The sequence below is a fragment of the Tachypleus tridentatus genome, chromosome 2 (genome assembly GCF_004210375.1).
Source record: "Tachypleus tridentatus isolate NWPU-2018 chromosome 2, ASM421037v1, whole genome shotgun sequence".
Lineage (NCBI taxonomy): Eukaryota > Metazoa > Arthropoda > Merostomata > Xiphosura > Limulidae > Tachypleus > Tachypleus tridentatus.
This window is the reverse complement of record NC_134826.1, coordinates 54348810-54371163: the sequence shown is the minus strand read 5'-3', so window position 1 is coordinate 54371163 and position 22354 is coordinate 54348810. Positions and strand designations below refer to the sequence as shown.

The 22354-nt window shown below is 30.8% G+C and overlaps 1 protein-coding gene across 5 annotated transcripts in view; it reads left to right on the top strand.

The window, feature by feature from the left end:
• Nucleotides 1–21766, top strand: part of LOC143243843 (plastin-1-like) — a 36727-nt gene extending 14961 nt beyond the window's left edge. For all 5 annotated transcript variants that reach the window (XM_076487540.1, XM_076487538.1, XM_076487539.1 and 2 more), the window contains 7 exons: nucleotides 337–411; nucleotides 2990–3200; nucleotides 4931–5019; nucleotides 7605–7794; nucleotides 8629–8738; nucleotides 15311–15454; nucleotides 17872–21766. In XM_076487540.1, coding sequence (XP_076343655.1) covers nucleotides 337–411; nucleotides 2990–3200; nucleotides 4931–5019; nucleotides 7605–7794; nucleotides 8629–8738; nucleotides 15311–15454; nucleotides 17872–18051 — 999 coding nt within the window. In that variant the 3' untranslated portion in view covers nucleotides 18052–21766. The remainder of the gene's footprint in view (nucleotides 1–336; nucleotides 412–2989; nucleotides 3201–4930; nucleotides 5020–7604; nucleotides 7795–8628; nucleotides 8739–15310; nucleotides 15455–17871) is intronic.
• The last annotated feature ends 588 nt before the right edge of the window (nucleotides 21767–22354 follow it).

The window sequence follows — 22354 nt, the reverse complement described above, 5'->3', positions numbered from 1 at the left end:
TGTAACAACAGTTAACCTTTCATTAATTCATTCTAACTGGTACTACATCAGCAATATAACAACAGTTAACCTTTCATTACTTCATTCTAACTGGTACCACATCACCAATGTAACAACAGTTAACTTTTCATTAATTCATTCTAACTGGTACTACATCAGCAATGTAACAACAGTTAACCCTTCATTCTTAGTATCATGACATCACCAATTTAACAACAGTTAAACTTTAGTAACCTAATTCGTAGTAGCACTATGTTACTTGTGTAATGAGAGTTAAACTTTCTTCATTATTTCTAGGTCACTTTAAGTAACACTGATTCATCTTTTATCTCTTAGGATTCAGAGATCTATACACATCTCTTGAATGAAATATCTCCACCACCAGCTGGTGTTACAACAGAAGCTCTTAATGTGAGTATCAAGGATCAATGATGACATATTATCTTATTCAGACTTTAGGATTAAGGAATGATTTGTTATTGTTTTCAAATTTCCTTTACTGTTGTAGTGGTGAACATTTTTGGTGTGTCCTGTATATTTGGTAACATGGATGTTAGTTTTGTTAGGAAATGCATGTATATGCACTAATTTTATCTATTTATTGTATATTATCTCATAATCACAGAAAGTGAAAAAGAGCAATTCCTAAGTAATGTATTTGTTGAAACTATGAAACTGATAGCATGTAAGTAAGTCACACCTTTATTTGTTGAAAGTATGAAACTGATAGCATGTAAGTCACACCTTTATTTGTTGAAAGTATGAAACTGATAACATGTAAGTCACACCTTTATTTGTTGAAACTATGAAACTGATAGCATGAAGTCACACCTTCATTTGTTGAAACTATGAAACTGATAGCATGTAAGTCACACCTTTATTTGTTGAAACTATGAAACTGATAGAATGTAAGTCACACCTTTATTTGTTGAAACTATGAAACTGATAGAATGTAAGTCACACCTTTATTTGTTGAAACTATGAAACTGATAGAATGTAAGTCACACCTTTATTTGTTGAAAGTATGAAACTGATAGCATGTAAGTCACACCTTTATTTGTTGAAACTATGAAACTGATAGCATGTAAGTCACACCTTTATTTGTTGAAAGTGTGAAACTGATAGCATGTAAGTCACACCTTTATTTGTTGAAACTATGAAACTGATAGCATGTAAGTCACACCTTTATTTGTTGAAACTATGAAACTGATAGCATGTAAGTCACACCTTTATTTGTTGAAACTATGAAACTGATAGCATGTAAGTCACACCTTTATTTGTTGAAACTATGAAACTGATAGCATGTAAGTCACACCTTTATTTGTTGAAACTATGAAACCGATAGCATGTAAGTCACACCTTTATTTGTTGAAACTATGAAACCAATAGCATGTAAGTCACACCTTTATTTGTTGAAACTATGAAACCGATAGCATGTAAGTCACACCTTTATTTGTTGAAACTATGAAACCGATAGCATGTAAGTCACACCTTTATTTGTTGAAACTATGAAACCTATAGCATGTAAGCCACACCTTTATTTGTTGAAACTATGAAACCGATAGCATGTAAGTCACACCTTTATTTGTTGAAACTATGAAACTGATAGCATGTAAGTCACACCTTTATTTGTTGAAAGTATGAAACTGATAGCATGTAAGTCACACCTTTATTTGTTGAAAGTATGTAACTGATAGCATGTAAGTCACACATTTATTTGTTGAAAGTATGAAACTGATAGCATGTAAGTCACACCTTTATTTGTTGAAATTATGAAACTGATAGCATGTAAGTCACACCTTTATTTGTTGAAACTATGAAACTGATAGCATGTAAGTCACACCTTTATTTGTTGAAACTATGAAACTGATAGCATGTAAGTCACACCTTTATTTGTTGAAACTATGAAACTGATAGCATAAGTCACACCTTTATTTGTTGAAACTATGAAACTGATAGCATGTAAGTCACACCTTTATTTATTGAAAGTATGAAACTGATAGCATGTAAGTCACACCTTTATTTGTTGAAAGTATGAAACTGATAGCATGTAAGTCACATCTTTATTTGTTGAAAGTATGAAACTGATAGCATGTAAGTAACACCTTTATTTGTTGAAACTATGAAACTGATAGCATGTAAGTAACACCTTTATTTGTTGAAACTATGAAAGTGATAGCATGTAAGTAACACCTTTATTTGTTGAAACTATGAAACTGATAGCATGTAAATCACATTTTTATTTGTTGAAACTATGAAACTGATAGCATGTAAATCACATTTTTATTTGTTGAAACTATGAAACTGATAGCATGTAAGTAAGTCACATTTTTATTTGTTGAAACTATGAAACTGATAGCACGTAAGTAAGTCACATTTTTATTTGTTGAAACTATGAAACTGATAGCATGTAAGTCACACCTTTATTTGTTGAAACTATGAAACTGATAGCATGTAAGTCACACCTTTATTTGTTGAAACTATGAAACTGATAGCATGTAAGTCACACCTTTATTTGTTGAAACTATGAAACTGATAGCATGTAAGTCACACCTTTATTTGTTGAAACTATGAAACTGATAGCATGTAAGTCACACCTTTATTTGTTGAAACTATGAAACTGTTAGCATGTAAGTCACATTGTTATTTGTTGAAACTATGAAACTGATAGCATGTAAGTCACACCTTTATTTGTTGAAACTATGAAACTGATAGCGTGTAAGTCACACCTTTATTTGTTGAAACTATGAAACTGATAGCATGTAAGTCACACCTTTATTTGTTGAAACTATGAAACTGATAGCATGTAATTAAGTCATACCCTTATTTGTTGAAACTATGAAACTGATAGAATGTAAGTAAGTCATACACTTATTTGTTGAAACTATGAAACTGATAGCATGTAAGTAAGTCACAATTTTATTTGTTGAATTTGTTTAGAATACAATTTTGTAAAAGTTGATTTCTATGTTTGAAAATAATGTTCTAGATACCAAACCTGGTAAAGAGAGCAGAAGTTATGCTACAGCAGGCTGATAAAATTGGTTGCTGCTGTTTTGTTTCTCCTAATGATGTTGTGGATGGTATATACAAATTAAATGTGGCTTTTGTGGCCAACCTGTTCAACAATTATCCAGCATTAAACAAACCAGAATTTCCCCTAGAATTGGACAATCTAGAAGAAACAAGAGAAGAAAAAAGTAATTTTATTTTCTGAAATTTATATCAGTTTTTACTGCATTAAGAAGTTTTCCATTAGCTAGGACACTTAACAATATTGTGACATCAAGAAGTCTTCCATTAGCTAGGACACTTAACAATATTGTGACATCAAGAAGCCTTCCATTAGCTAGGACACTTAACAATATTGTGACATCAAGAAGTCTTCCATTAGCTAGGACACTTAACAATATTGTGACATCAAGAAGTCTTCCATTAGGAAGGACACTTAACAATATTGTGACATCAAGAAGTCTTCCATTAGCTAGGACACTTAACAATATTATGACATCACGAAGTCTTCCATTAGCTAGGACACTTAACAATATTGTGACATCAAGAAGTCTTCCATTAGCTAGGACACTTAACAATATTGTGACATCAAGAAGTCTTCCATTAGGTAGGAGACTTTACTACATTGTGACATTAAGAAGTCTTGCATTAACTAGGAGACTTCACAAAATTGTTACAGTAAGAATACTTCTGTTAGCTAGGAGACTTTACTGCATTGTGATATTAAGAGGACTTCTTTTAGCAAGGGCATTTCACTGCATTGTGACATTAAGAGGTTTTCCATTAGCTAGGAAACTTCACTAAATTGTGACATCAAGAAGTCCTTCATCAGCTAGGAGACCTCACTACATTGTGAAATTAAGAAGTGCATTAGCTAGGAGACTTCACTACATTGTGACATTAAGGAGATTTCTGTTATCTAGGAGACTTTACTACATTGTTACATTTAAGAAGATTTCTGTTAGCTTGGAGACTTTACTACATTTTGACATTAAGAAGTCTTCCATTAGCTAGGACACCTCACTACATTGCAACATTAAGAAGACTTATGGTAGCTAGGAGACTTTACTACATTGTGACATTAAGAAGTCTTCTGGTAGCTAGGAGACTTTACTACATTGTGACATTAAGAAGTCTTCTGTTATCTAGGAGACTTTACTACATTGAGACTGAATATTATTGTACAAGTTCATGCTACTGAGAAATAACTGAGTTTTCAACTTCTTTGTTTCAGTGATGACCTGTGTACATTCAGATGTTTCTTAAAATAGGATTTGCAGCTCATCCTCAATGAAAGAGGGTCTTTGGTACAAAGTGTTTGATGGAGGTTTTTGAAGACTAATTGTTATTGAAATACTATTTCTGTGTACAGTGATATTTGTGCTTGTTTTATATTTTTAAACTGTTTGTAATGACTTTCACTTCTGTATCATTGTTTTAGTGCTGTAATTCATATTGTGAGTTGATACCTCAGATGCAATGACACTTCATATATGAGGGTGTATAACATTTTTGATAAAGTTGATAGAGTAACTGTAATGTAGAAGTTGTAGTTGTGGGTTGCAGAATTAACATCAACTTTATTAAAAATAGGAAATCATGTGAAACTAATTATATTAGACTGGGAAACATGAGTTTAAAGCGATGTTTTTAATGCTAACTAATAAGCTAATGTCACGTTGTTTGTACAAGTGCTGAGTTTAAGTTGTGCTGTTGACACTAAGAAACTTTTGTTGCCAAATTGAGCATCAAATTTGAAGTAGTGTTGTTGATTCTAAGTATTAAGCTGTTTACATGTTGAGTATTTTCATAAATTGCTTTAATCATTTAACATTATCTTATTGACACTAAATATTAAGTAGTGTTTGTGTTCTTTTCTATCTACATAAATTGCTTACACCATTTTTTGTGTGTTCAGCATATCGTCACTGGATAAACAGCATGGGAGTCAACCCACATGTAAATTGGTTGTGTAGTGACTTGGCTGATGGGTTAATCATTTTTCAGGTAATATTGTATGTCACGTTCTGTCAAAGCTATTTACTTATTTTGAATATATTTTTTCCTCTATAATTTAAGCACAACCTCTCGATAATTTTCGGTCTGTATAGATGTTTTGTTTCTTGGACATTTGTCTTTTATAAAATCTTCAAATCTGATTGTTAGTTCAAAAAACTAAACTACTCATGCCATGCCTATTATAGGTATGACAAAACCAGCTTCAGATGTAACATGTCTACTAGTATACAAATATCATATTTTAAATTTATAATTTTTAAAATTTTGTTGACCAGTAATCCATTCTGAAATTATTTAAAAAAAGTTAAATAATAGAAGCTTATGAATAATTTAAAGTTTTTTACATTGTTTTGTCATGAGCCATCAGGTTGTTTGTTTGTTTTGAATTTTGCACCAAGCTATATCAGGGCTATCTGCACTAACCATCCCTAATTTAGCAGTGTAAGACTAGAGGGAAAGCAGCTAGCCAGCACCACCCACCACCAACTCATGGACTACTCTTTTTACCAATGAATAATGGAATTGACCATCACATTATAACACCCCCACAGCTGAAAGGGCGAGCATGTTTGGTGTGACTGGGATTCAAACCTGCAACCCTCAGATTACGAGTCTAGTGCCTTAACCACCTGGCCATGCTGGGCCCGAGCCATCAGATGTATCAATTAAACACACCTGTTAAAGATTTGAATGTGTTTTATATTGAGGGGATATAAAGTATTGTTAGAGTTGGAAAATAAATTAAACAGAGAAGACAAAATGTGAACAACGATAGGATCAGTCTTCATTAAAACTTTTTGAACCAAGGACTTAACTGCAGGATCCAAGGCTTTGTATCTTTACTTTATCTAGGACAACTTGAATTTAAAGCCTTATTTTATCAAGAGCTCTCATTGATTTCAGTTTAAGCAACCTTGTATTTACACTGTTTGACTGATGTTACTGTGTGAAAGGCTATTCTCAGAATACATTAGACATTATGTTGTAGGTGTTACCTGAGCAAACATTGAATGACATCACTGATGTAATTCCTACATAAGATCACACTAAGCAATCATCTGTATCTACAGTGACAAGACATAGTTAACTTTGAGAATAATAAAGAAACAGAGGTAGTTTGAAAGAGATAAACTTAACACATATTTAGGACACAGAATGAACTTAGAAACAATATTATTACAAGAAGATAGTAACTAGTGGTATATTTCTATATGACATATTTAGTTTTAATTGTGTTGAGCTAGGATTATTACATACTGCATTGTGTTTCAGTTTATTTTTACTGGTCATTAATTTTACCAATAATTTTAATAAAATTCTTTATGAAAAAGGAAAGTGGGTAAAAAATTTTAACTTTTTTAACCATTATTGGAACAGAAATATAAATTGTTTTAAGACATGGTAATTAAATATTTTAAAAGTAGGAGTTTCTTTTATGTAAAAGTGTTACTGAATTTAAGTTGTCAACATCTGAAGACCAAATCTATTGCAAAAGTGTTACTGAGTTTAAGTTGCCAACATCTGAAGACCAAATCTATTGCAAAAGTGTTACTGCGTTTAACTTGTCAACATCTGAAGACCAAATCTGTTTTTAAAATGTTACTGAATTTAACTTGTCAACATCTGACAACCAAAGTATTGTAAAAGTGTTACTGAATTTAACTTGTCAACATCTGAAGACCAAATCTATTGTAAAAGTGTTACTGAATTTCACTTGTCAACATCTGAAGACCAAAGCTATTGTAAAAGTGTTAGTGAATTTAACTTGTCAACATCTGACAACCAAATCTATTGTAAAAGTGTTACTGAATTTAACTTGTCAACATCTGACGACCAAATCTACTGTAAAAGTGTTACTGAATTTAACTTGTCAACATCTGAAGACCAAATCTATTGAGAAAGGGAGATTTTAAATGGCAAGTCTAATGTGACTGTATTAAGATTATTAGGGCTATAATTAATATGATAATTTAATAATTTTGATTAACAAATTCTACTTTAAAGGGAGTTTATTTGGTTATCAGTGTCCAGTTTTATACACTTTTTTAAATCAAACTTGCTAGTTTTGACACTATATATTTCTAACATATTTTGTAGGTTTTAAATCATACAGAAACATTTAGAAAGATTTGTTGATGAAGCTTTGTACTAGAAGAAACTTAAGTTTGTAATTTACAGTAGATGTCATAAATTTTGATTTTCTGATAGCTTATTTAAACAATATTTAATAAAGTGTCACAGGTCAGGCTTTACCATCACGTCTTGATACATTAGATAAGTCATTGTTTGTTTCTCATCAATTGTGATGTTAGAATGCAATTTGTTTGCTCCTGATTTCTAAGGATGTATTTTGTTAAACAGACTTTACAATGAAGTATTACATTCTCTAAATTGTGAAACTAAAACATCTTAAATTTTTTTATGAAGAGATAATATATTATTTTTAGACAATATACACACAACTGATAACATGTATTAAAAATTTCTCTTAAATTTCAAATTCCATTGGCTTTAAGAGAAAAGAAAATCATAAGGAAGTATTTCTTATAGCTTAAATATCTTACATTTTTTAGTTGTTTGACATCATTAAACCAGGTATGGTCAATTGGAATAAAGTCCACAAATTGTTCAATAAACTGAAATTTTTCATGGAGAAAGTAGAAAACTGTAATTATGCTGTGGAGCTAGGTAAACAGCTAAAGTTTTCCCTGGTGGGTATTGCTGGAAATGATATTTCAAAGGGAAACCCTACATTGACACTTGGTAGGTGTTCGTATTTTTCATTGTTTTTTATATTTTGTTTAAATTTAAATTTATATCTCATTTTATTATTTCATTGTTCATTTTTCTCATTTCAAAAATGAGTAACTATGTATGTAAACCATGTATTTATTTTGAGAATGGTAAATTCTTTAAAATGTTTAGTAAAACAGAGTGAAGCCTTACATTTGTACTGATCGAGTACAAAAAAAAAACGAAACTAAACCTGGCTATTTCTATGTTGTTTAATTATTTCTCTGTAATGCTTCAAACAATGCCTCATTTTTAACTTGTATCCAACTATAATTTTTTTATTATCTTTGAATTTATCTTTATTTGTCGTTTTGTGTGATAAACTTTGTAGTAAATATTTCGTTTCCAGGTTTCCTTTACTCTATCATTTTTCAATTAATTATTCTTTACTATTTAATTTATTCCAGTTTCAAGACAATTGTTTCTTTTTTCTCTCAAATTTCTTTGTTTTTAAATATCCTCCTTTCGTCGTGTCACCATGGTTACTTAAAATGTCACTGAAAGCCACATAGCTGAAGAAATGTTTGGTATATTTCATTCATGTTTTTAAATTACTGTACAAAGTGATGTGACTTTCATGTTACATGTTTATCAGTACATTTGTGTTTCAAGAAGGTTGTAGATTCTTGTATAAATTTTTAAAAAAGTCTATATTTCTTAAAAGTTATTGTAATATCTCATGTATATTTCATTAATTCTCTTCTTCACAGCTAAGCTGCTAGTTTGTACTATGAATTAATATGATTTGTCTTGTTACAATAAAGTATCTTTAATATTTGTCACTATTAATTCCATTTCTTACAGCTCTTGTGTGGCAGTTGATGAGGGCTTATACACTTGGCATACTTACACGGTTAGCAGGAACAGGTAACCCTCTTACAGAAACTCAGATTGTGGACTGGGTAAACAAAAAGGTAAATTTTCATGTGGTTTCATGTCCATTGGTGTAAACTGGTTGTTTCTTGAATAGCTGAAGATGTTATCAATATTGACTCATTCTCTATGAAATATTATGGGATGGTGGAGAAACTCTAATTAAACTTTCGTATCAGTTTCATATTCGACATTTATATTTTTAATAGGTATACTTAAAGAAGATGCGACAACCAGATGTTTACATTTTGTAAAGTACTTGTAATCTTTAACATGTAAATGGTAGGAGATAATATACTAAGGTTCAATCAGTGTGTAGTTTCAGTGGTATAAGGCTCAACCAATGAGTAATTTCAATGGTATAAGGCTCAACCAATGAGTAATTTCAATGGTATAAGGCTCAACCAATGAGTAATTTCAATGGTATAAGGCTCAACCAATGAGTAATTTCAGTGGTTTAAGGTTCAACCAGTAAGTAATTTCAGTGGTTTAAGGTTCAACCAACATGTAGTTTCAGTGTTATAAGATTCAACCAGTGAGTAGTTTCAGTGTTATAAGATTCAACCAGTGAGTAGTTTCAGTGTTATAAGATTCAACCAGTAAGTAATTTCAGTGGTATAAGGCTTAACAAATGTGGTTTCAGTGGTCTGAGGTTCAAGCAGTAAGTAGTTTCAGTGTTATAAGATTCAACCAGTAAGTAATTTCAGTGGTATAAGGCTTAACAAATGTGGTTTCAGTGGCCTGAGGTTCAAGCAGTAAGTAGATTCAGTGGTATAAGTTTCAACCAACATGTAGTTTTAGTGGTCTAAGTTTCAACCAATAAGTAGATTCAGTGGTATAAGGTTTAAGGTTCAACCAGTATGTAGGTTTAGTGGTATAAGTTTCAACCAGTAAGTAGATTCAGTGGTATAAGGTTCAACCAATATATAGTTTCAGTGGTCTAATATTTAACCAGTGGAAAATGCAAATGTTTACAACTTGTAAAGTAATTGTGATGTTTTAATTCACGAACAGAATCTTTGTCTAATTCTGGGTCCCAGCACATAAAAGCCAGGGATCACCTACGTCTCTATGACAGAAGTGTTTATGTGCTTTACAATACTACATTCCAGGCCAGCTTTAAGTACAAAGTATTTACATTATTTACTTATAAGAAGACCAGTACATGTAGAACTTTTGCAAACTCCTGCTCCACTGACCACACATAAGATTGTCATCTCGTAAAATATTTACAGGTACCACCTTACAATGTTTAGAATTGCAAACATTTGACCAGTGAGCACAAAGCAGTCATTTCACAAAATAATGAGGCAATGTTCATACAAGTCAGTTTACACTAAGACAAATTAGGAATCATTCATAGATGTAGTTTATTAAAAAACAGATATATAATGTTTTGTATATTCATGCATAAAACTCTGCAATCCTACATAATTTTTTTTTTAAATTCCAAAGAAGATTGGTTTATATTGTTGTCAGAAGATTTTGGTTATTAAAGAGATGTGATAATTTAATGGAATGTGAGACTTTAGGTCAGCAAGACACAAAAGTTGGCTGCCCTTTTATCACTTTTATTTTATTAAAATTTCCTTAAATTAAATCCTGGTGTGTGTATTTAAATAAGAGAATGTCTTACCATATTATAAAACATAAATGGAATCAAACACATTTCTTAGATTTTTCATAACACTCTTTCCTACTTAATGCTGTATGCTAAGCATGATTGCAATATCTTATGAGACTTATAAATTCTCTTGTAACAAAAGAAATACTTAATTATTCTGAAAATGTCTGTAGATTGTGCCATGTATTTATACTTTCACCACACTACAATGGTCAGTCTAATTCCAATACAATACATACCTCTGCTACTCACAGTCTTCCACTGCTCTCACTCTGATTTTGGCTTCATACAAATAATTTCATATAATGTACTGTGAATGACAAATCTCTATTCTATGCAATTCTACAAAAGTGGACAAATGCTGCTTACCATTAAGGTAGATGATAAAAGACATAGTCTACCTCTAACCTAGTCTTTCTCTCATTGTCCTCCTTCATATATTAAGGTGTCTGTGCATTTACCTTTGACTTCAAAAGATTTTTATCATTGGTCACCAGTCTGCCAACTAACTACCTAATTGGAGCCTTCATATAAAAGTCAATTTAGAATAAACATCAAAGTGGGTATCAGATAAAAGCTACTAGTATTTTGTTGTAATGTTGGAAGTTATAACAACTTAGTGTTTACAGCTAGTAAAGTAACTACAGTGTTATAGGTACAGCTAGTAGAAGATACAACAATTTAGTGTTTACAGCTAGAAAAGTAACTACAGTGTTTGACGTACAGATAGTAGAAGATACAACAATTTAGTGTTTGACGTACAGATAGTAGAAGATACAACAATTTAGTGTTTACAGCTAGTGAAGTAACTACAATGTTTTAGGTGCAGCTAGTAGAAGATACAACAATTTAGTGTTTATAGCTAGTAAAGTAACTACAGTGTTTGATGCACAGATAGTAGAAGATACAACAATTTAGTGTTTACAGCTAGTAAAGTAACTACAGTGTTTGATGCACAGATAGTAGAAGATACAACAATTTAGTGTTTACAGCTAGTAAAGTAACTACAGTGTTTTAGGTGCAGCTAGTACAAGATACAACAATTTAGTGTTTATAGCTAGTAAAGTAACTACAGTGTTTGATGCACAGCTATTAGAAGATACAACAATTTAGTGTTTATAGCTAGTAAAGTAACTACAGTGTTTGATGCACAGATAGTAGAAGATACAACAATTTAGTGTTTACAGCTAGTAAAGTAACTACAGTGTTCGACATACAGATAGTAGAAGATACAACAATTTAGTGTTTACAGCTGATAAAGTAACTACAGTGTTTGATGCACAGATAGTAGAAGATACAACAATTTAGTGTTTACAGCTAGTAAAGTAACTACAGTGTTTGAGGTGCAGCTAGTAGAAGATACAACAATTTAATGTTTACAGCCATTAACAGATAGTAGAAGATACAACAATTTAGTGTTTACAGCTAGTAAAGTAACTACAGTGTTTTACATGCAGATAGTAGAAGATACAACAATTTAGTGTTTACAGCTAGTAAAAGTAACTACAGTGTTTGATGCATGTTTTTAGTGTTTACAGCTAGTAAAGTAACACAGTGTTTGATGCAGTAGAAGATACAACAATTTAGTGTTTACAGCTAAGATGCACAACAATTTTAGTGTTTATAGCTAGTAAAGTAACTACAAGTTTTAAGCTAGTACAAGATGTGTTTATGCTAGTAAAGTAACTACAGATAGTAGAAGATACAACAATTTAGTGTTTACAGCTAGTAAAGTAACTACAGTGTTTGATGCACAGATAGTAGAAGATACAACAATTTAGTGTTTACAGCTAGTAAAGTAACTACAGTGTTTGATGCACAGATAGTAGAAGATACAACAATTTAGTGTTTACAGCTAGTAAAGTAACTACAGTGTTTTAGGTGCAGCTAGTAGAAGATACAACAATTTAGTGTTTATAGCTAGTAAAGTAACTACAGTGTTTGATGCACAGATAGTAGAAGATACAACAATTTAGTGTTTACAGCTAGTAAAGTAACTACAGTGTTTGATGCACAGATAGTAGAAGATACAACAATTTAGTGTTTACAGCTAGTAAAGTAACTACAGTGTTTTAGGTGCAGATAGTAGAAGATACAACAATTTAGTGTTTATAGCTAGTAAAGTAACTACAGTGTTTGATGCACAGCTAGTAGAAGATACAACAATTTAGTGTTTATAGCTAGTAAAGTAACTACAGTGTTTGATGCACAGATAGTAGAAGATACAACAATTTAGTGTTTACAGCTAGTAAAGTAACTACAGTGTTCGACATACAGATAGTAGAAGATACAACAATTTAGTGTTTACAGCTGATAAAGTAACTACAGTGTTTGATGCACAGATAGTAGAAGATACAACAATTTAGTGTTTACAGCTAGTAAAGTAACTACAGTGTTTTAGGTGCAGCTAGTACAAGATACAACAATTTAGTGTTTATAGCTAGTAAAGTAACTACAGTAAAGTAACTGATGCACAGATAGTAGAAGATACAACAATTTAGTGTTTACAGCTAGTAAAGTAACTACAGTGTTTTAGGTGCAGCTAGTAGAAGATACAACAATTTAGTGTTTATAGCTAGTAAAGTAACTACAGTGTTTTAGGTGCAGCTAGTAGAAGATACAACAATTTAGTGTTTATCGCTAGTAAAGTAACTACAGTGTTTTAAGTGCAGCTAGTAGAAGATACAACAATTTAGTGTTTACAGCTAGTAAAGTAACTACAGTGTTTTAGGTGCAGCTAGTAGAAGATACAACAATTTAGTGTTTATAGCTAGTAAAGTAACTACAGTGTTTTAGGTGCAGCTAGTAGAAGATACAACAATTTAGTGTTTACAGCTAGTAAAGTAACTACAGTGTTTTAGGTGCAGCTAGTAGAAGATACAACAATTTAGTGTTTACAGCTAGTAAAGTAACTACAGTGTTTGATGCACAGATAGTAGAAGATACAACAATTTAGTGTTTACAGCTAGTAAAGTAACTACAGTGTTTTAGGTGCAGCTAGTAGAAGATACAACAATTTAGTGTTTATAGCTAGTAAAGTAACTACAGTGTTTTAGGTGCAGCAACAATTTAATGTTTACAGCTAGTAGAAGATACAACAATTTAGTGTTTACAGCTAGTAAAGTAACTACAGTGTTTTAAGCACAGATAGTAGAAGATACAACAATTTAGTGTTTACAGCTAGTAAAGTAACTACAGTGTTTTAGGCACAGATAGTAGAAGATACAACAATTTAGTGTTTACAGCTAGTGAAGTAACTACAGTGTTTTAGGTGCAGCTAGTAGAAGATACAACAATTTAGTGTTTACAGCTAGTAAAGTAACTACAGTGTTTGATGCACAGATAGTAGAAGATACAACAATTTAGTGTTTACAGCTAGTAAAGTAACTACAGTGTTTGATGCACAGATAGTAGAAGATACAACAATTTAGTGTTTACAGCTAGTGAAGTAACTACAGTGTTTTAGGTGCAGCTAGTAGAAGATACAACAATTTAGTGTTTACAGCTAGTAAAGTAACTACAGTGTTTTAGGTGCAGCTAGTAGAAGATACAACAATTTAGTGTTTACAGCTAGTAAAGTAACTACAGTGTTTTAGGTGCAGCTAGTAGAAGATACAACAATTTAGTGTTTACAGCTAGTAAAGTAACTACAGTGTTTGATGCACAGATAGTAGAAGATACAACAATTTAGTGTTTACAGCTAGTAAAGTAACTACAGTGTTTTAGGTGCAGCTAGTACAAGATACAACAATTTAGTGTTTACAGCTAGTAAAGTAACTACAGTGTTTGATGCACAGATAGTAGAAGATACAACAATTTAGTGTTTACAGCTAGTAAAGTAACTACAGTGTTTGATGCACAGATAGTAGAAGATACAACAATTTAGTGTTTACAGCTAGTAAAGTAACTACAGTGTTCGACATTCAGATAGTAGAAGATACAACAATTTAGTGTTTACAGCTAGTAAAGTAACTACAGTGTTCGACATACAGATAGTAGAAGATACAACAATTTAGTGTTTACAGCTAGTAAAGTAACTACAGTGTTCGACATACAGATAGTAGAAGATACAACAATTTAGTGTTTACAGCTAGTAAAGTAACTACAGTGTTTTAGGTGCAGCTAGTAGAAGATACAACAATTTAGTGTTTATAGCTAGTAAAGTAACTACAATGTTTTAGGTGCAGCTAGTAGAAGATACAACAATTTAATGTTTACAGCTAGTGAAGTAACTACAGTGTTTTAGGTGCAGCTAGTAGAAGATATAACAATTTAGTGTTTACAGCTAGTAAAGTAACTACAGTGTTTGATGCACAGATAGTAGAAGATACAACAATTTAGTGTTTACAGCTAGTAAAGTAACTACAGTGTTTGATGCACAGATAGTAGAAGATACAACAATTTAGTATTTAGAGCTAGTAAAGTAACTACAGTGTTTGATGCACAGATAGTAAAAGATACAACAATTTAGTGTTTACAGCTAGTAAAGTAACTACAGTGTTTGATGCACAGATAGTACAAGATACAACAATTTAGTGTTTATAGCTAGTAAAGTAACTACAGTGTTTGATGCACAGATAGTACAAGATACAACAATTTAGTGTTTACAGCTGATAAAGTAACTACAGTGTTCAACCACAGATAGTAGAATATACAACAATTTAGTGTTTACAGCTAGTAAAGTAACTACAGTGTTCGACATACAGATAGTAGAATATACAACAATTTAGTGTTTACAGCTAGTAAAGTAACTACAGTGTTTTAAGTACATATAGTAGAAGATATAACAATTAGTGTTACAACTAATAAAGTAATTAATGAGTTATAGGTGCAGCTAGGAGTGTTATTGCAGTATTAAGACTTGGAGATTATGTATCCAATTTGTTACTTTCAATCATCTGTTTTCATGCATGAGTATTTTAGTTGTGGTATATGAAAGAAATACTGTTAGTATACTCTGTCAGTAATAAATATCTGTTATCTTTTCAGTTAAAGGAATCTGGGAAACCTACAAGTATCAAAGGTTTTCAGGACAGTGCCATATCACATGCCAGACCTGTTATTGATTTAGTTGATGCTATTCAGCCAGGCTCAATCAACTACAGTACAGTGTTTCCTGGCAGTAACACTGAAGTAAGTAAAACATGTAACTGTTATAGTGTATTATATCATGTGGGTGTTATTAAATGAAATAGGTTGTTAGTGTATCATGTGGGTGTTTGGTGTTATTACATGTAATAACTTGTTAGTATGTTATGTAGGAGTCTGATGTTATTAAATGTAAGAACATGTTAGTATATCATGTGGGTGTTTGGTGTTATTACATGTAATAACTTGTTAGTATGTTATGCAGGAGTCTGATGTTATTAAATGTAAGAACATGTTAGTATATCATGTAGGAGTGTGGTGTTATTAAATGTGAGAACTTGTTAGTATATGATGTATGAGTCTGGTGTTATTAAATATAAGAGATTGTTACTATATCATGTTGGAGTCTGGTGTTATTAAATATAAGAGATTGTTACTATATCATGTAGGAGTCTGGTGTTATTAAATATAAGAACTTGTTAGTATACAATGTATGAGTCTGGTGTTATTAATCGTAGGACATTGTTAGTGTGTCATGTAGGATTCTGATGTTATTAAATGTAGGAGATTGTTAGTATATCATATAGGAGTCTGATGTTATTAAATGTAGGACATTGTTAGTGTGTTATATAGGATTCTGATGTTATTAAATGTAGGAGGTTGTTAGTATATCATGTAGGAGTCTGATGTTATTAAATGTAGGAGGTTGTTAGTATATCATGTAGGAGTCTGATGTTATTAAATGTAGGAGATTGTTAGTATATCATGTAGGAGTCTGATGTTATTAAATGTAGGAGATTGTTGGTATATCATGTAGGATTCTGATGTTGTTAAATGTAGGAGATTGTTAGTATATCATGTAGGAGTCTGATGTTATTAAATGTAGGAGATTGTTAGTATATCATGTAGGATTCTGATGTTGTTAAATGTAGGAGATTGTTAGTATATCATGTAGGATTCTGATGTTATTAAATGTAGGATATTGTTAGTATATCATGTAGGATTCTGATGTTAAATGTAGGAGGTTGTTAGTATATCATGTAGGATTCTGATGTTATTAAATGTAGGAGATTGTTAGTATATCATGTAGGATTCTGATCAGTGTTAAATGTAACCCACTTTGTTAGTATATCATGTAGGATTCTGATGTTGTTAAATGTAGGAGATTGTTAGTATATCATGTAAGAGGTATTCTGATGCTTATTAAATGTCAAACATGTGTTCAGTATATCAGTGTAGGATTCTGATGTTAAATGTAGGAGGTTGTTAGTATATCATGTAGGATTCTGATGTTATTAAATGTAGGAGATTGTTAGTATATCATGTAGGATTCTGATGTTGTTAAATGAAGGAGATTGTTAGTATATCATGTAAGAATCTGATGTTGTTAAATGTAAGAACTTGCTAGTGTATCATGTAGGAGTCTGGTGTTATTAAATATAGGAGATTATTAGTAATTAAACACAAGTCTACAAAATGGGCTATCTGTACACTGACCACCATGGGTATTGAAACTGGGTTTCTAGTGTTGTAAGTCCAAAGGTATGCCATTGTTCCACTAGGTGTCAAATATAGAAGATATAAACCTTTTTACCTCGAACAAGTGTTTATTGATTTATGTTGCTAAAGTTATCTAACCAAGACTTGTACAACTTGTCAGTAATGTTGTTTGAGATTCCAAAATTCAATAATCATATTATTGTTGAAAAGATAATGAGTTCTTGTGTCTCACTGAGTAACGGAAAGTCTTAAAACCCTGGAGGAAGTGCTGAGAAAGGGAGCTTTGAAATAAAGGTCTGTCCCCATTAACCCAATGAAACTGACCCTGAGATTTCATACTTAGAAACTGTGTTATTTCTTATTAATGTGTTAGACTTGTTTAATCTTGAAGTCCATTGATTTTGTGGAAGTGATTTAATATGATTATTATAAGTTTCATGTAATTGGTTCTAAAGTGTTTCTTAAGTGCTTATTTGTATGACGACGGTTAAAAGTTTTGTTCCTAATACACTGACAATATTGTATTTTTATTACTGAATTAAGTAAAACATTAGAATGGAAACACCGATAACATGAATTATCCTGTCAATGGTAAAATATTAATAAATATAAATCTATGTTAATTTCTCTGAAGACTTGTCAGTTTAAGTAAGATTAAGAGTTATAATTGTAATAAGATCATTAGAATGTGAAATTCCTACAAAATAGATTTACCCTCAGGATGCTCCTGATGTTAAGAGGTTTTTATGAAGATTAGAAGTACTTATAAAGTAATTTACTACAAACTTTTGAACTGTTATTAATCCAGCAATCTATGGCATATATTGTACTGGTTTTTATTTTAGTCTTATGTAAAATAAATGATAGATATCTTAAACTATAATGATTATATTTTTATGAAAGCAATACTACAATGTTTATACTTAATTTTTTTTTAAAATATATGTTTTTATTTAATTTAGGAGTGCATGGCCAATGCTAAATATGCAATTTCTGTGGCTCGGAAAATCGGTGCTTGTATTTATGCCCTACCAGAGGACATCGTGGAAGTCAAATCAAAAATGGTAATGACTGTATTTGCTTGTCTTATGAGCCGTGCCTACATTCCAAATATGGGAACAGAAACTAAAAACATGAATTAATCATGATAGAAGAAAAGAGTTTAGGTAATACGTGCAGAAAATTCATACATCCAAGTTATTATTACTCATGATTAAATATAAAGTAATTAAACTTATGTTTATTTTCATCAGAAAGTATGGTTTGATAATGTTTTGATCAGTGTTCAGTAGTACAGGTAGAATTAATTACAGAAGTTTTAGTGAAATCAATAACATTAAACTGATCTGGTCAGAATGTTGTCAATGAAAGGAAACATTATAATAATGTACATTATTAAGGCAATAATAAAATAATATATAGATTTTTCATTACATGATTAAAACAACCATTTATGTTAGATGTACCTGGATGTAGAAATCTGATCCAATTTGTTTTTCATAAAGAGATTGTATTTATATTTTTTCCCATATTTAATGTTGTTAACCTTATAGTTGTTAAATGTTGTTTATTAACATACGACATTTTAATATTCATTCATGTTTACTTTTAAATTTTCTTTTCTTAATAATTTATTTTTAATGTGATTCTTTAAACATGCCATGTCAGTTTTAGAATGATTAATAGTAAAGTTCATGATAATTGAAGGCATAATTTTGTTTTAACAGGTAACATATGTTAGTATTTTGTTACAAAAACGTGATGGTTATAAGGTCAAGTAATTTTGTAATTCACTTGTATTGGATTTAGTTTCAACTTGAATCTAGTATACATGAATAGATTACATATTGAATAGTACAGTCTGATTTGTTTACATGCATAAAGAAAATCGGTGTTTTCTTGATAGTACAAAAATCGGGTATTAATCCCAAACAGTTTTACTCAAATATTATTTTTTGTTTTATAGCAATAGTATTGTAAATTGTTTTAATTTGTGTAAAACAATTATCAACTGTATCAGGTTCCTGGTCACTGTGTATTGTATGAGACTATTTTCTCTGTGTTTCCAGTGTTTTAATGTAAATTCAGGTTTATTTGTGCTATTTTGATGAACAAAGCTAGTTAAGTGTTTATAGGTTGAGACATTTAACAGTTAAGTTTCACAGAGTTAATGTTACACACATTTATGTATATTGTACCAAAGGATTATATATTTTATTTAGAAATTAATTTATTCAAACATGGAAACATGAATGCAGTTATAGATAACTGAATTATTTAATAATTTTCTGTTTGAATAAATCAAATACAATTACATCTAAGTGTAATTATCCCAACATAGTTCATCATATTTAATTTTAGGTAATGAAAGGAAACTAGAGATGAAATATTTATATCAAATAAAAATATGTAATTAAAATAATTAAAATGTATTTATACATAAAAAAGTAAAAATATGTAATTAGCAATTATAGCTAAAATGTAATTATTTGCCTCCCAGTAGCACAGCAGTGACTCACACTGCTAAAAACTAGGTTTCGATACCTTGGTGGGCAGAGCACAGATATTCCACTGTGTAGCTTTGCACATAATTCCAAACAATCCAATGTAATTATTTTTAGTTAGTTTGTTGTGTCCCTATTGAGTTAGGTCTGTTATATCCATTGTTGATACTTAATATATTGAAAAGGTATTTAACTAAAAAGTATAGACAACCAAAGGCTTTTGTAAGATTATTTTTTCCATTCAGTGGTAAATACAAAATATACGGCCTTCAGTGAGCATTAAGTTGCTATAACAAAACCACCTGGTGTGAAATATGTGGTGCTCATTTCCACTTTCTTAGTGAAGAAAAGTTATCATATTAAATGAAGTATAAATGTTAGAAGAATCAAATATATATACACAATGTTTACAGAAAATCAGAGAATTACAGCTTTAATTACACGTGTAGACTCGTGAGGAAGGTAACAAAACCTAAAACGAAATACTCTTAGAAGATTCTTAGTTTCCTCAACTCTTCCTTATTCAGTTTAAATTACTTGGTTCTCCCATTTACTCTCATGTGATTGTTTTATTGCTGTACCATAAATCACTGGCATGTCCAATGTTTTTTATAAAATAAGTTTTAATATTCTCATAATGGGCTTATATAACAGCTTAAACTGTCATTAAAAGTTGATTGTTAGCCAATGAACTTCATTTGTTAATTTCATTTGAGCTGTTATAAAAGAATGATGAGAAATGTACTCAAATTACAAGTGTTTTAGATTGGTGTAATAGTTCACTATCAGAATGTCGAAAGTCACGTCTGAAGTACTGTGATTTATACAGGATATATACAAGTCTTTAAAGAAACATGAAATGTGTTCTTAGATATTTTCATCTGTTTTTAACTGATTCCACAAACAAGCATACAGCCAGACATACAACTTATTTCTTGTCACACAAAGTAGGAAAATGAAGCAATTTGATATTAAGTATTATCTTTTAATAAAATATTACCAGCAATATAACCTACAAAAATCATAATTGTATAATGAATTTAATGTTAATTGTCATGTATTTATAAAACGTGATATAATTTAGAAATTAACTGATTTTTGTTGGTCTTTTCTAATATCATCCATATTTAGTTATTTCAACAGGCTTGCTTTACATAAATTAAAAAAATAATATGTTACTGTGTATAAATAAGTAGAATTATTGTATTAATTTACATACCCATGATTTCTGTAACATAATTCATACTTAAGGGATGGTATGCTCGATCTATGAAGTTAAGTATAGAATAAAGTGGAAAGTCTTGCTTGTGAATATTAGGTAAACCATGCATGTGAAGTGGTATAATATTAATTGAGTGTTTGTGTACTTTTTTGTTCTAGGTAATGATCATATGAACATAACATAGTACACAATGTAAATAGCGAAATAACCAGAACACAAATAAACACTCTGATAATAAAAATCTCAGTAAAATATAGTACTTTTTAAACTGTTCATCTACTAAAATAATATTTAAATCATTACAACATGTAAAGTTTTTTTCTGAAAATGTGCTCACCAGATGGAGCTGATGGATAAAATATGTCTGGACTTCTGTTAAAAGAATTATTCATTTTATGAAACTCAGAAGTGAATGTTGAATTATCAGTGATAGAATGGAACATTTCTGTGGACTATTATATATTCTCCTTGTTCACAAGAGTTAAGTGTAGCTTGTTAGCTGTGGTCAGAAAGACTCTTTGTACAACATTAGGATGAAATTAGATGTTACTTCTTAGTTTGTGTTCTTCACTTTTGTATTGTCTGAAATATGAAATACATATCTTGTTGTTTAACATGCTTTGGACACTTTCCAAGTACTGCTTGTAAGGAATTGGTCCACTGAAGAATCTGGAACAATATTTACACAACATTTGACTCAACAACTACCAACTTTCCACTTGAGGAAATCCAAGAGCAGTTAGTTAAGGACTGAAGCTAAGCCTCCTTTTTAATCAGTTGTTACTACAAATAAACAGAGAAGAATTTGTTTTAACAGATAACTATTACAGTTTATGATGTTAACTGTCAGAACAACACGTGACAGTTTTCTGTTTATCATTGCATACCTGTAAACATTCATATTTCTAAACTGAAAATGCTATGCACTAAAGAAGTATTGTAAGTCTGAATGAAAGTTGAAATTTTCAGCCATTATTTTTATGTGTTTTATAAGAAATTACTGCTCTTGTGCTTCCTTACTCTTGTAAGTGAACAACTTACATCTGTCGTAAGTGTGAAGAATTACCTCATGTTGTATTCAAAGCAAATTACAAATCTTCAATGAAATTATAATTTTGATACAAAAACAAAGTGTGAGAGTGCATGAACATATGTTTTACAATAAGTTAATTTTGGAAATTTGTCAACACGGGTTGGACACAGTAACTGAGTCATTTCTACACAGCTTTACCCAAAACCATTCAATCAGTTAACTGATTGTTTTGAATTAAGCACAAAGCTGCACAATGTGTTTTGCCCATGTCATTGTAACCTGGTTTCTAGAGAAGTGAGTCCACAGACATACTGCTGTGCCACTGGAGGGCTTCATTCAATTGGTTAAACATTCACGTCCCTAAAAATGCAAATAATGAAAGTGTTATAGCCAGCTTTTACGATGTACATTTCATAGTGTAAAGTTAATGTTTGAAACACCACAATACACTACTTAGTAAAAGACAGCTATTCACTCATTCTTCATATAAAAAAAATGTTGGAATTTTGAAAGATACTGTCAGATAAATTCCAACAGTTGCAATATTTTTTCTGTTGGTTTATTGACCACTTGAAAAATACTAAAAAAAATTCAAGCAAGGTCATCTAGAAAAGTTATTCCAACACTTATAATTACTCTGAAGCCAGGAGCAGAAGAAGAGACATTATTCTGTGGGAATAAAATCT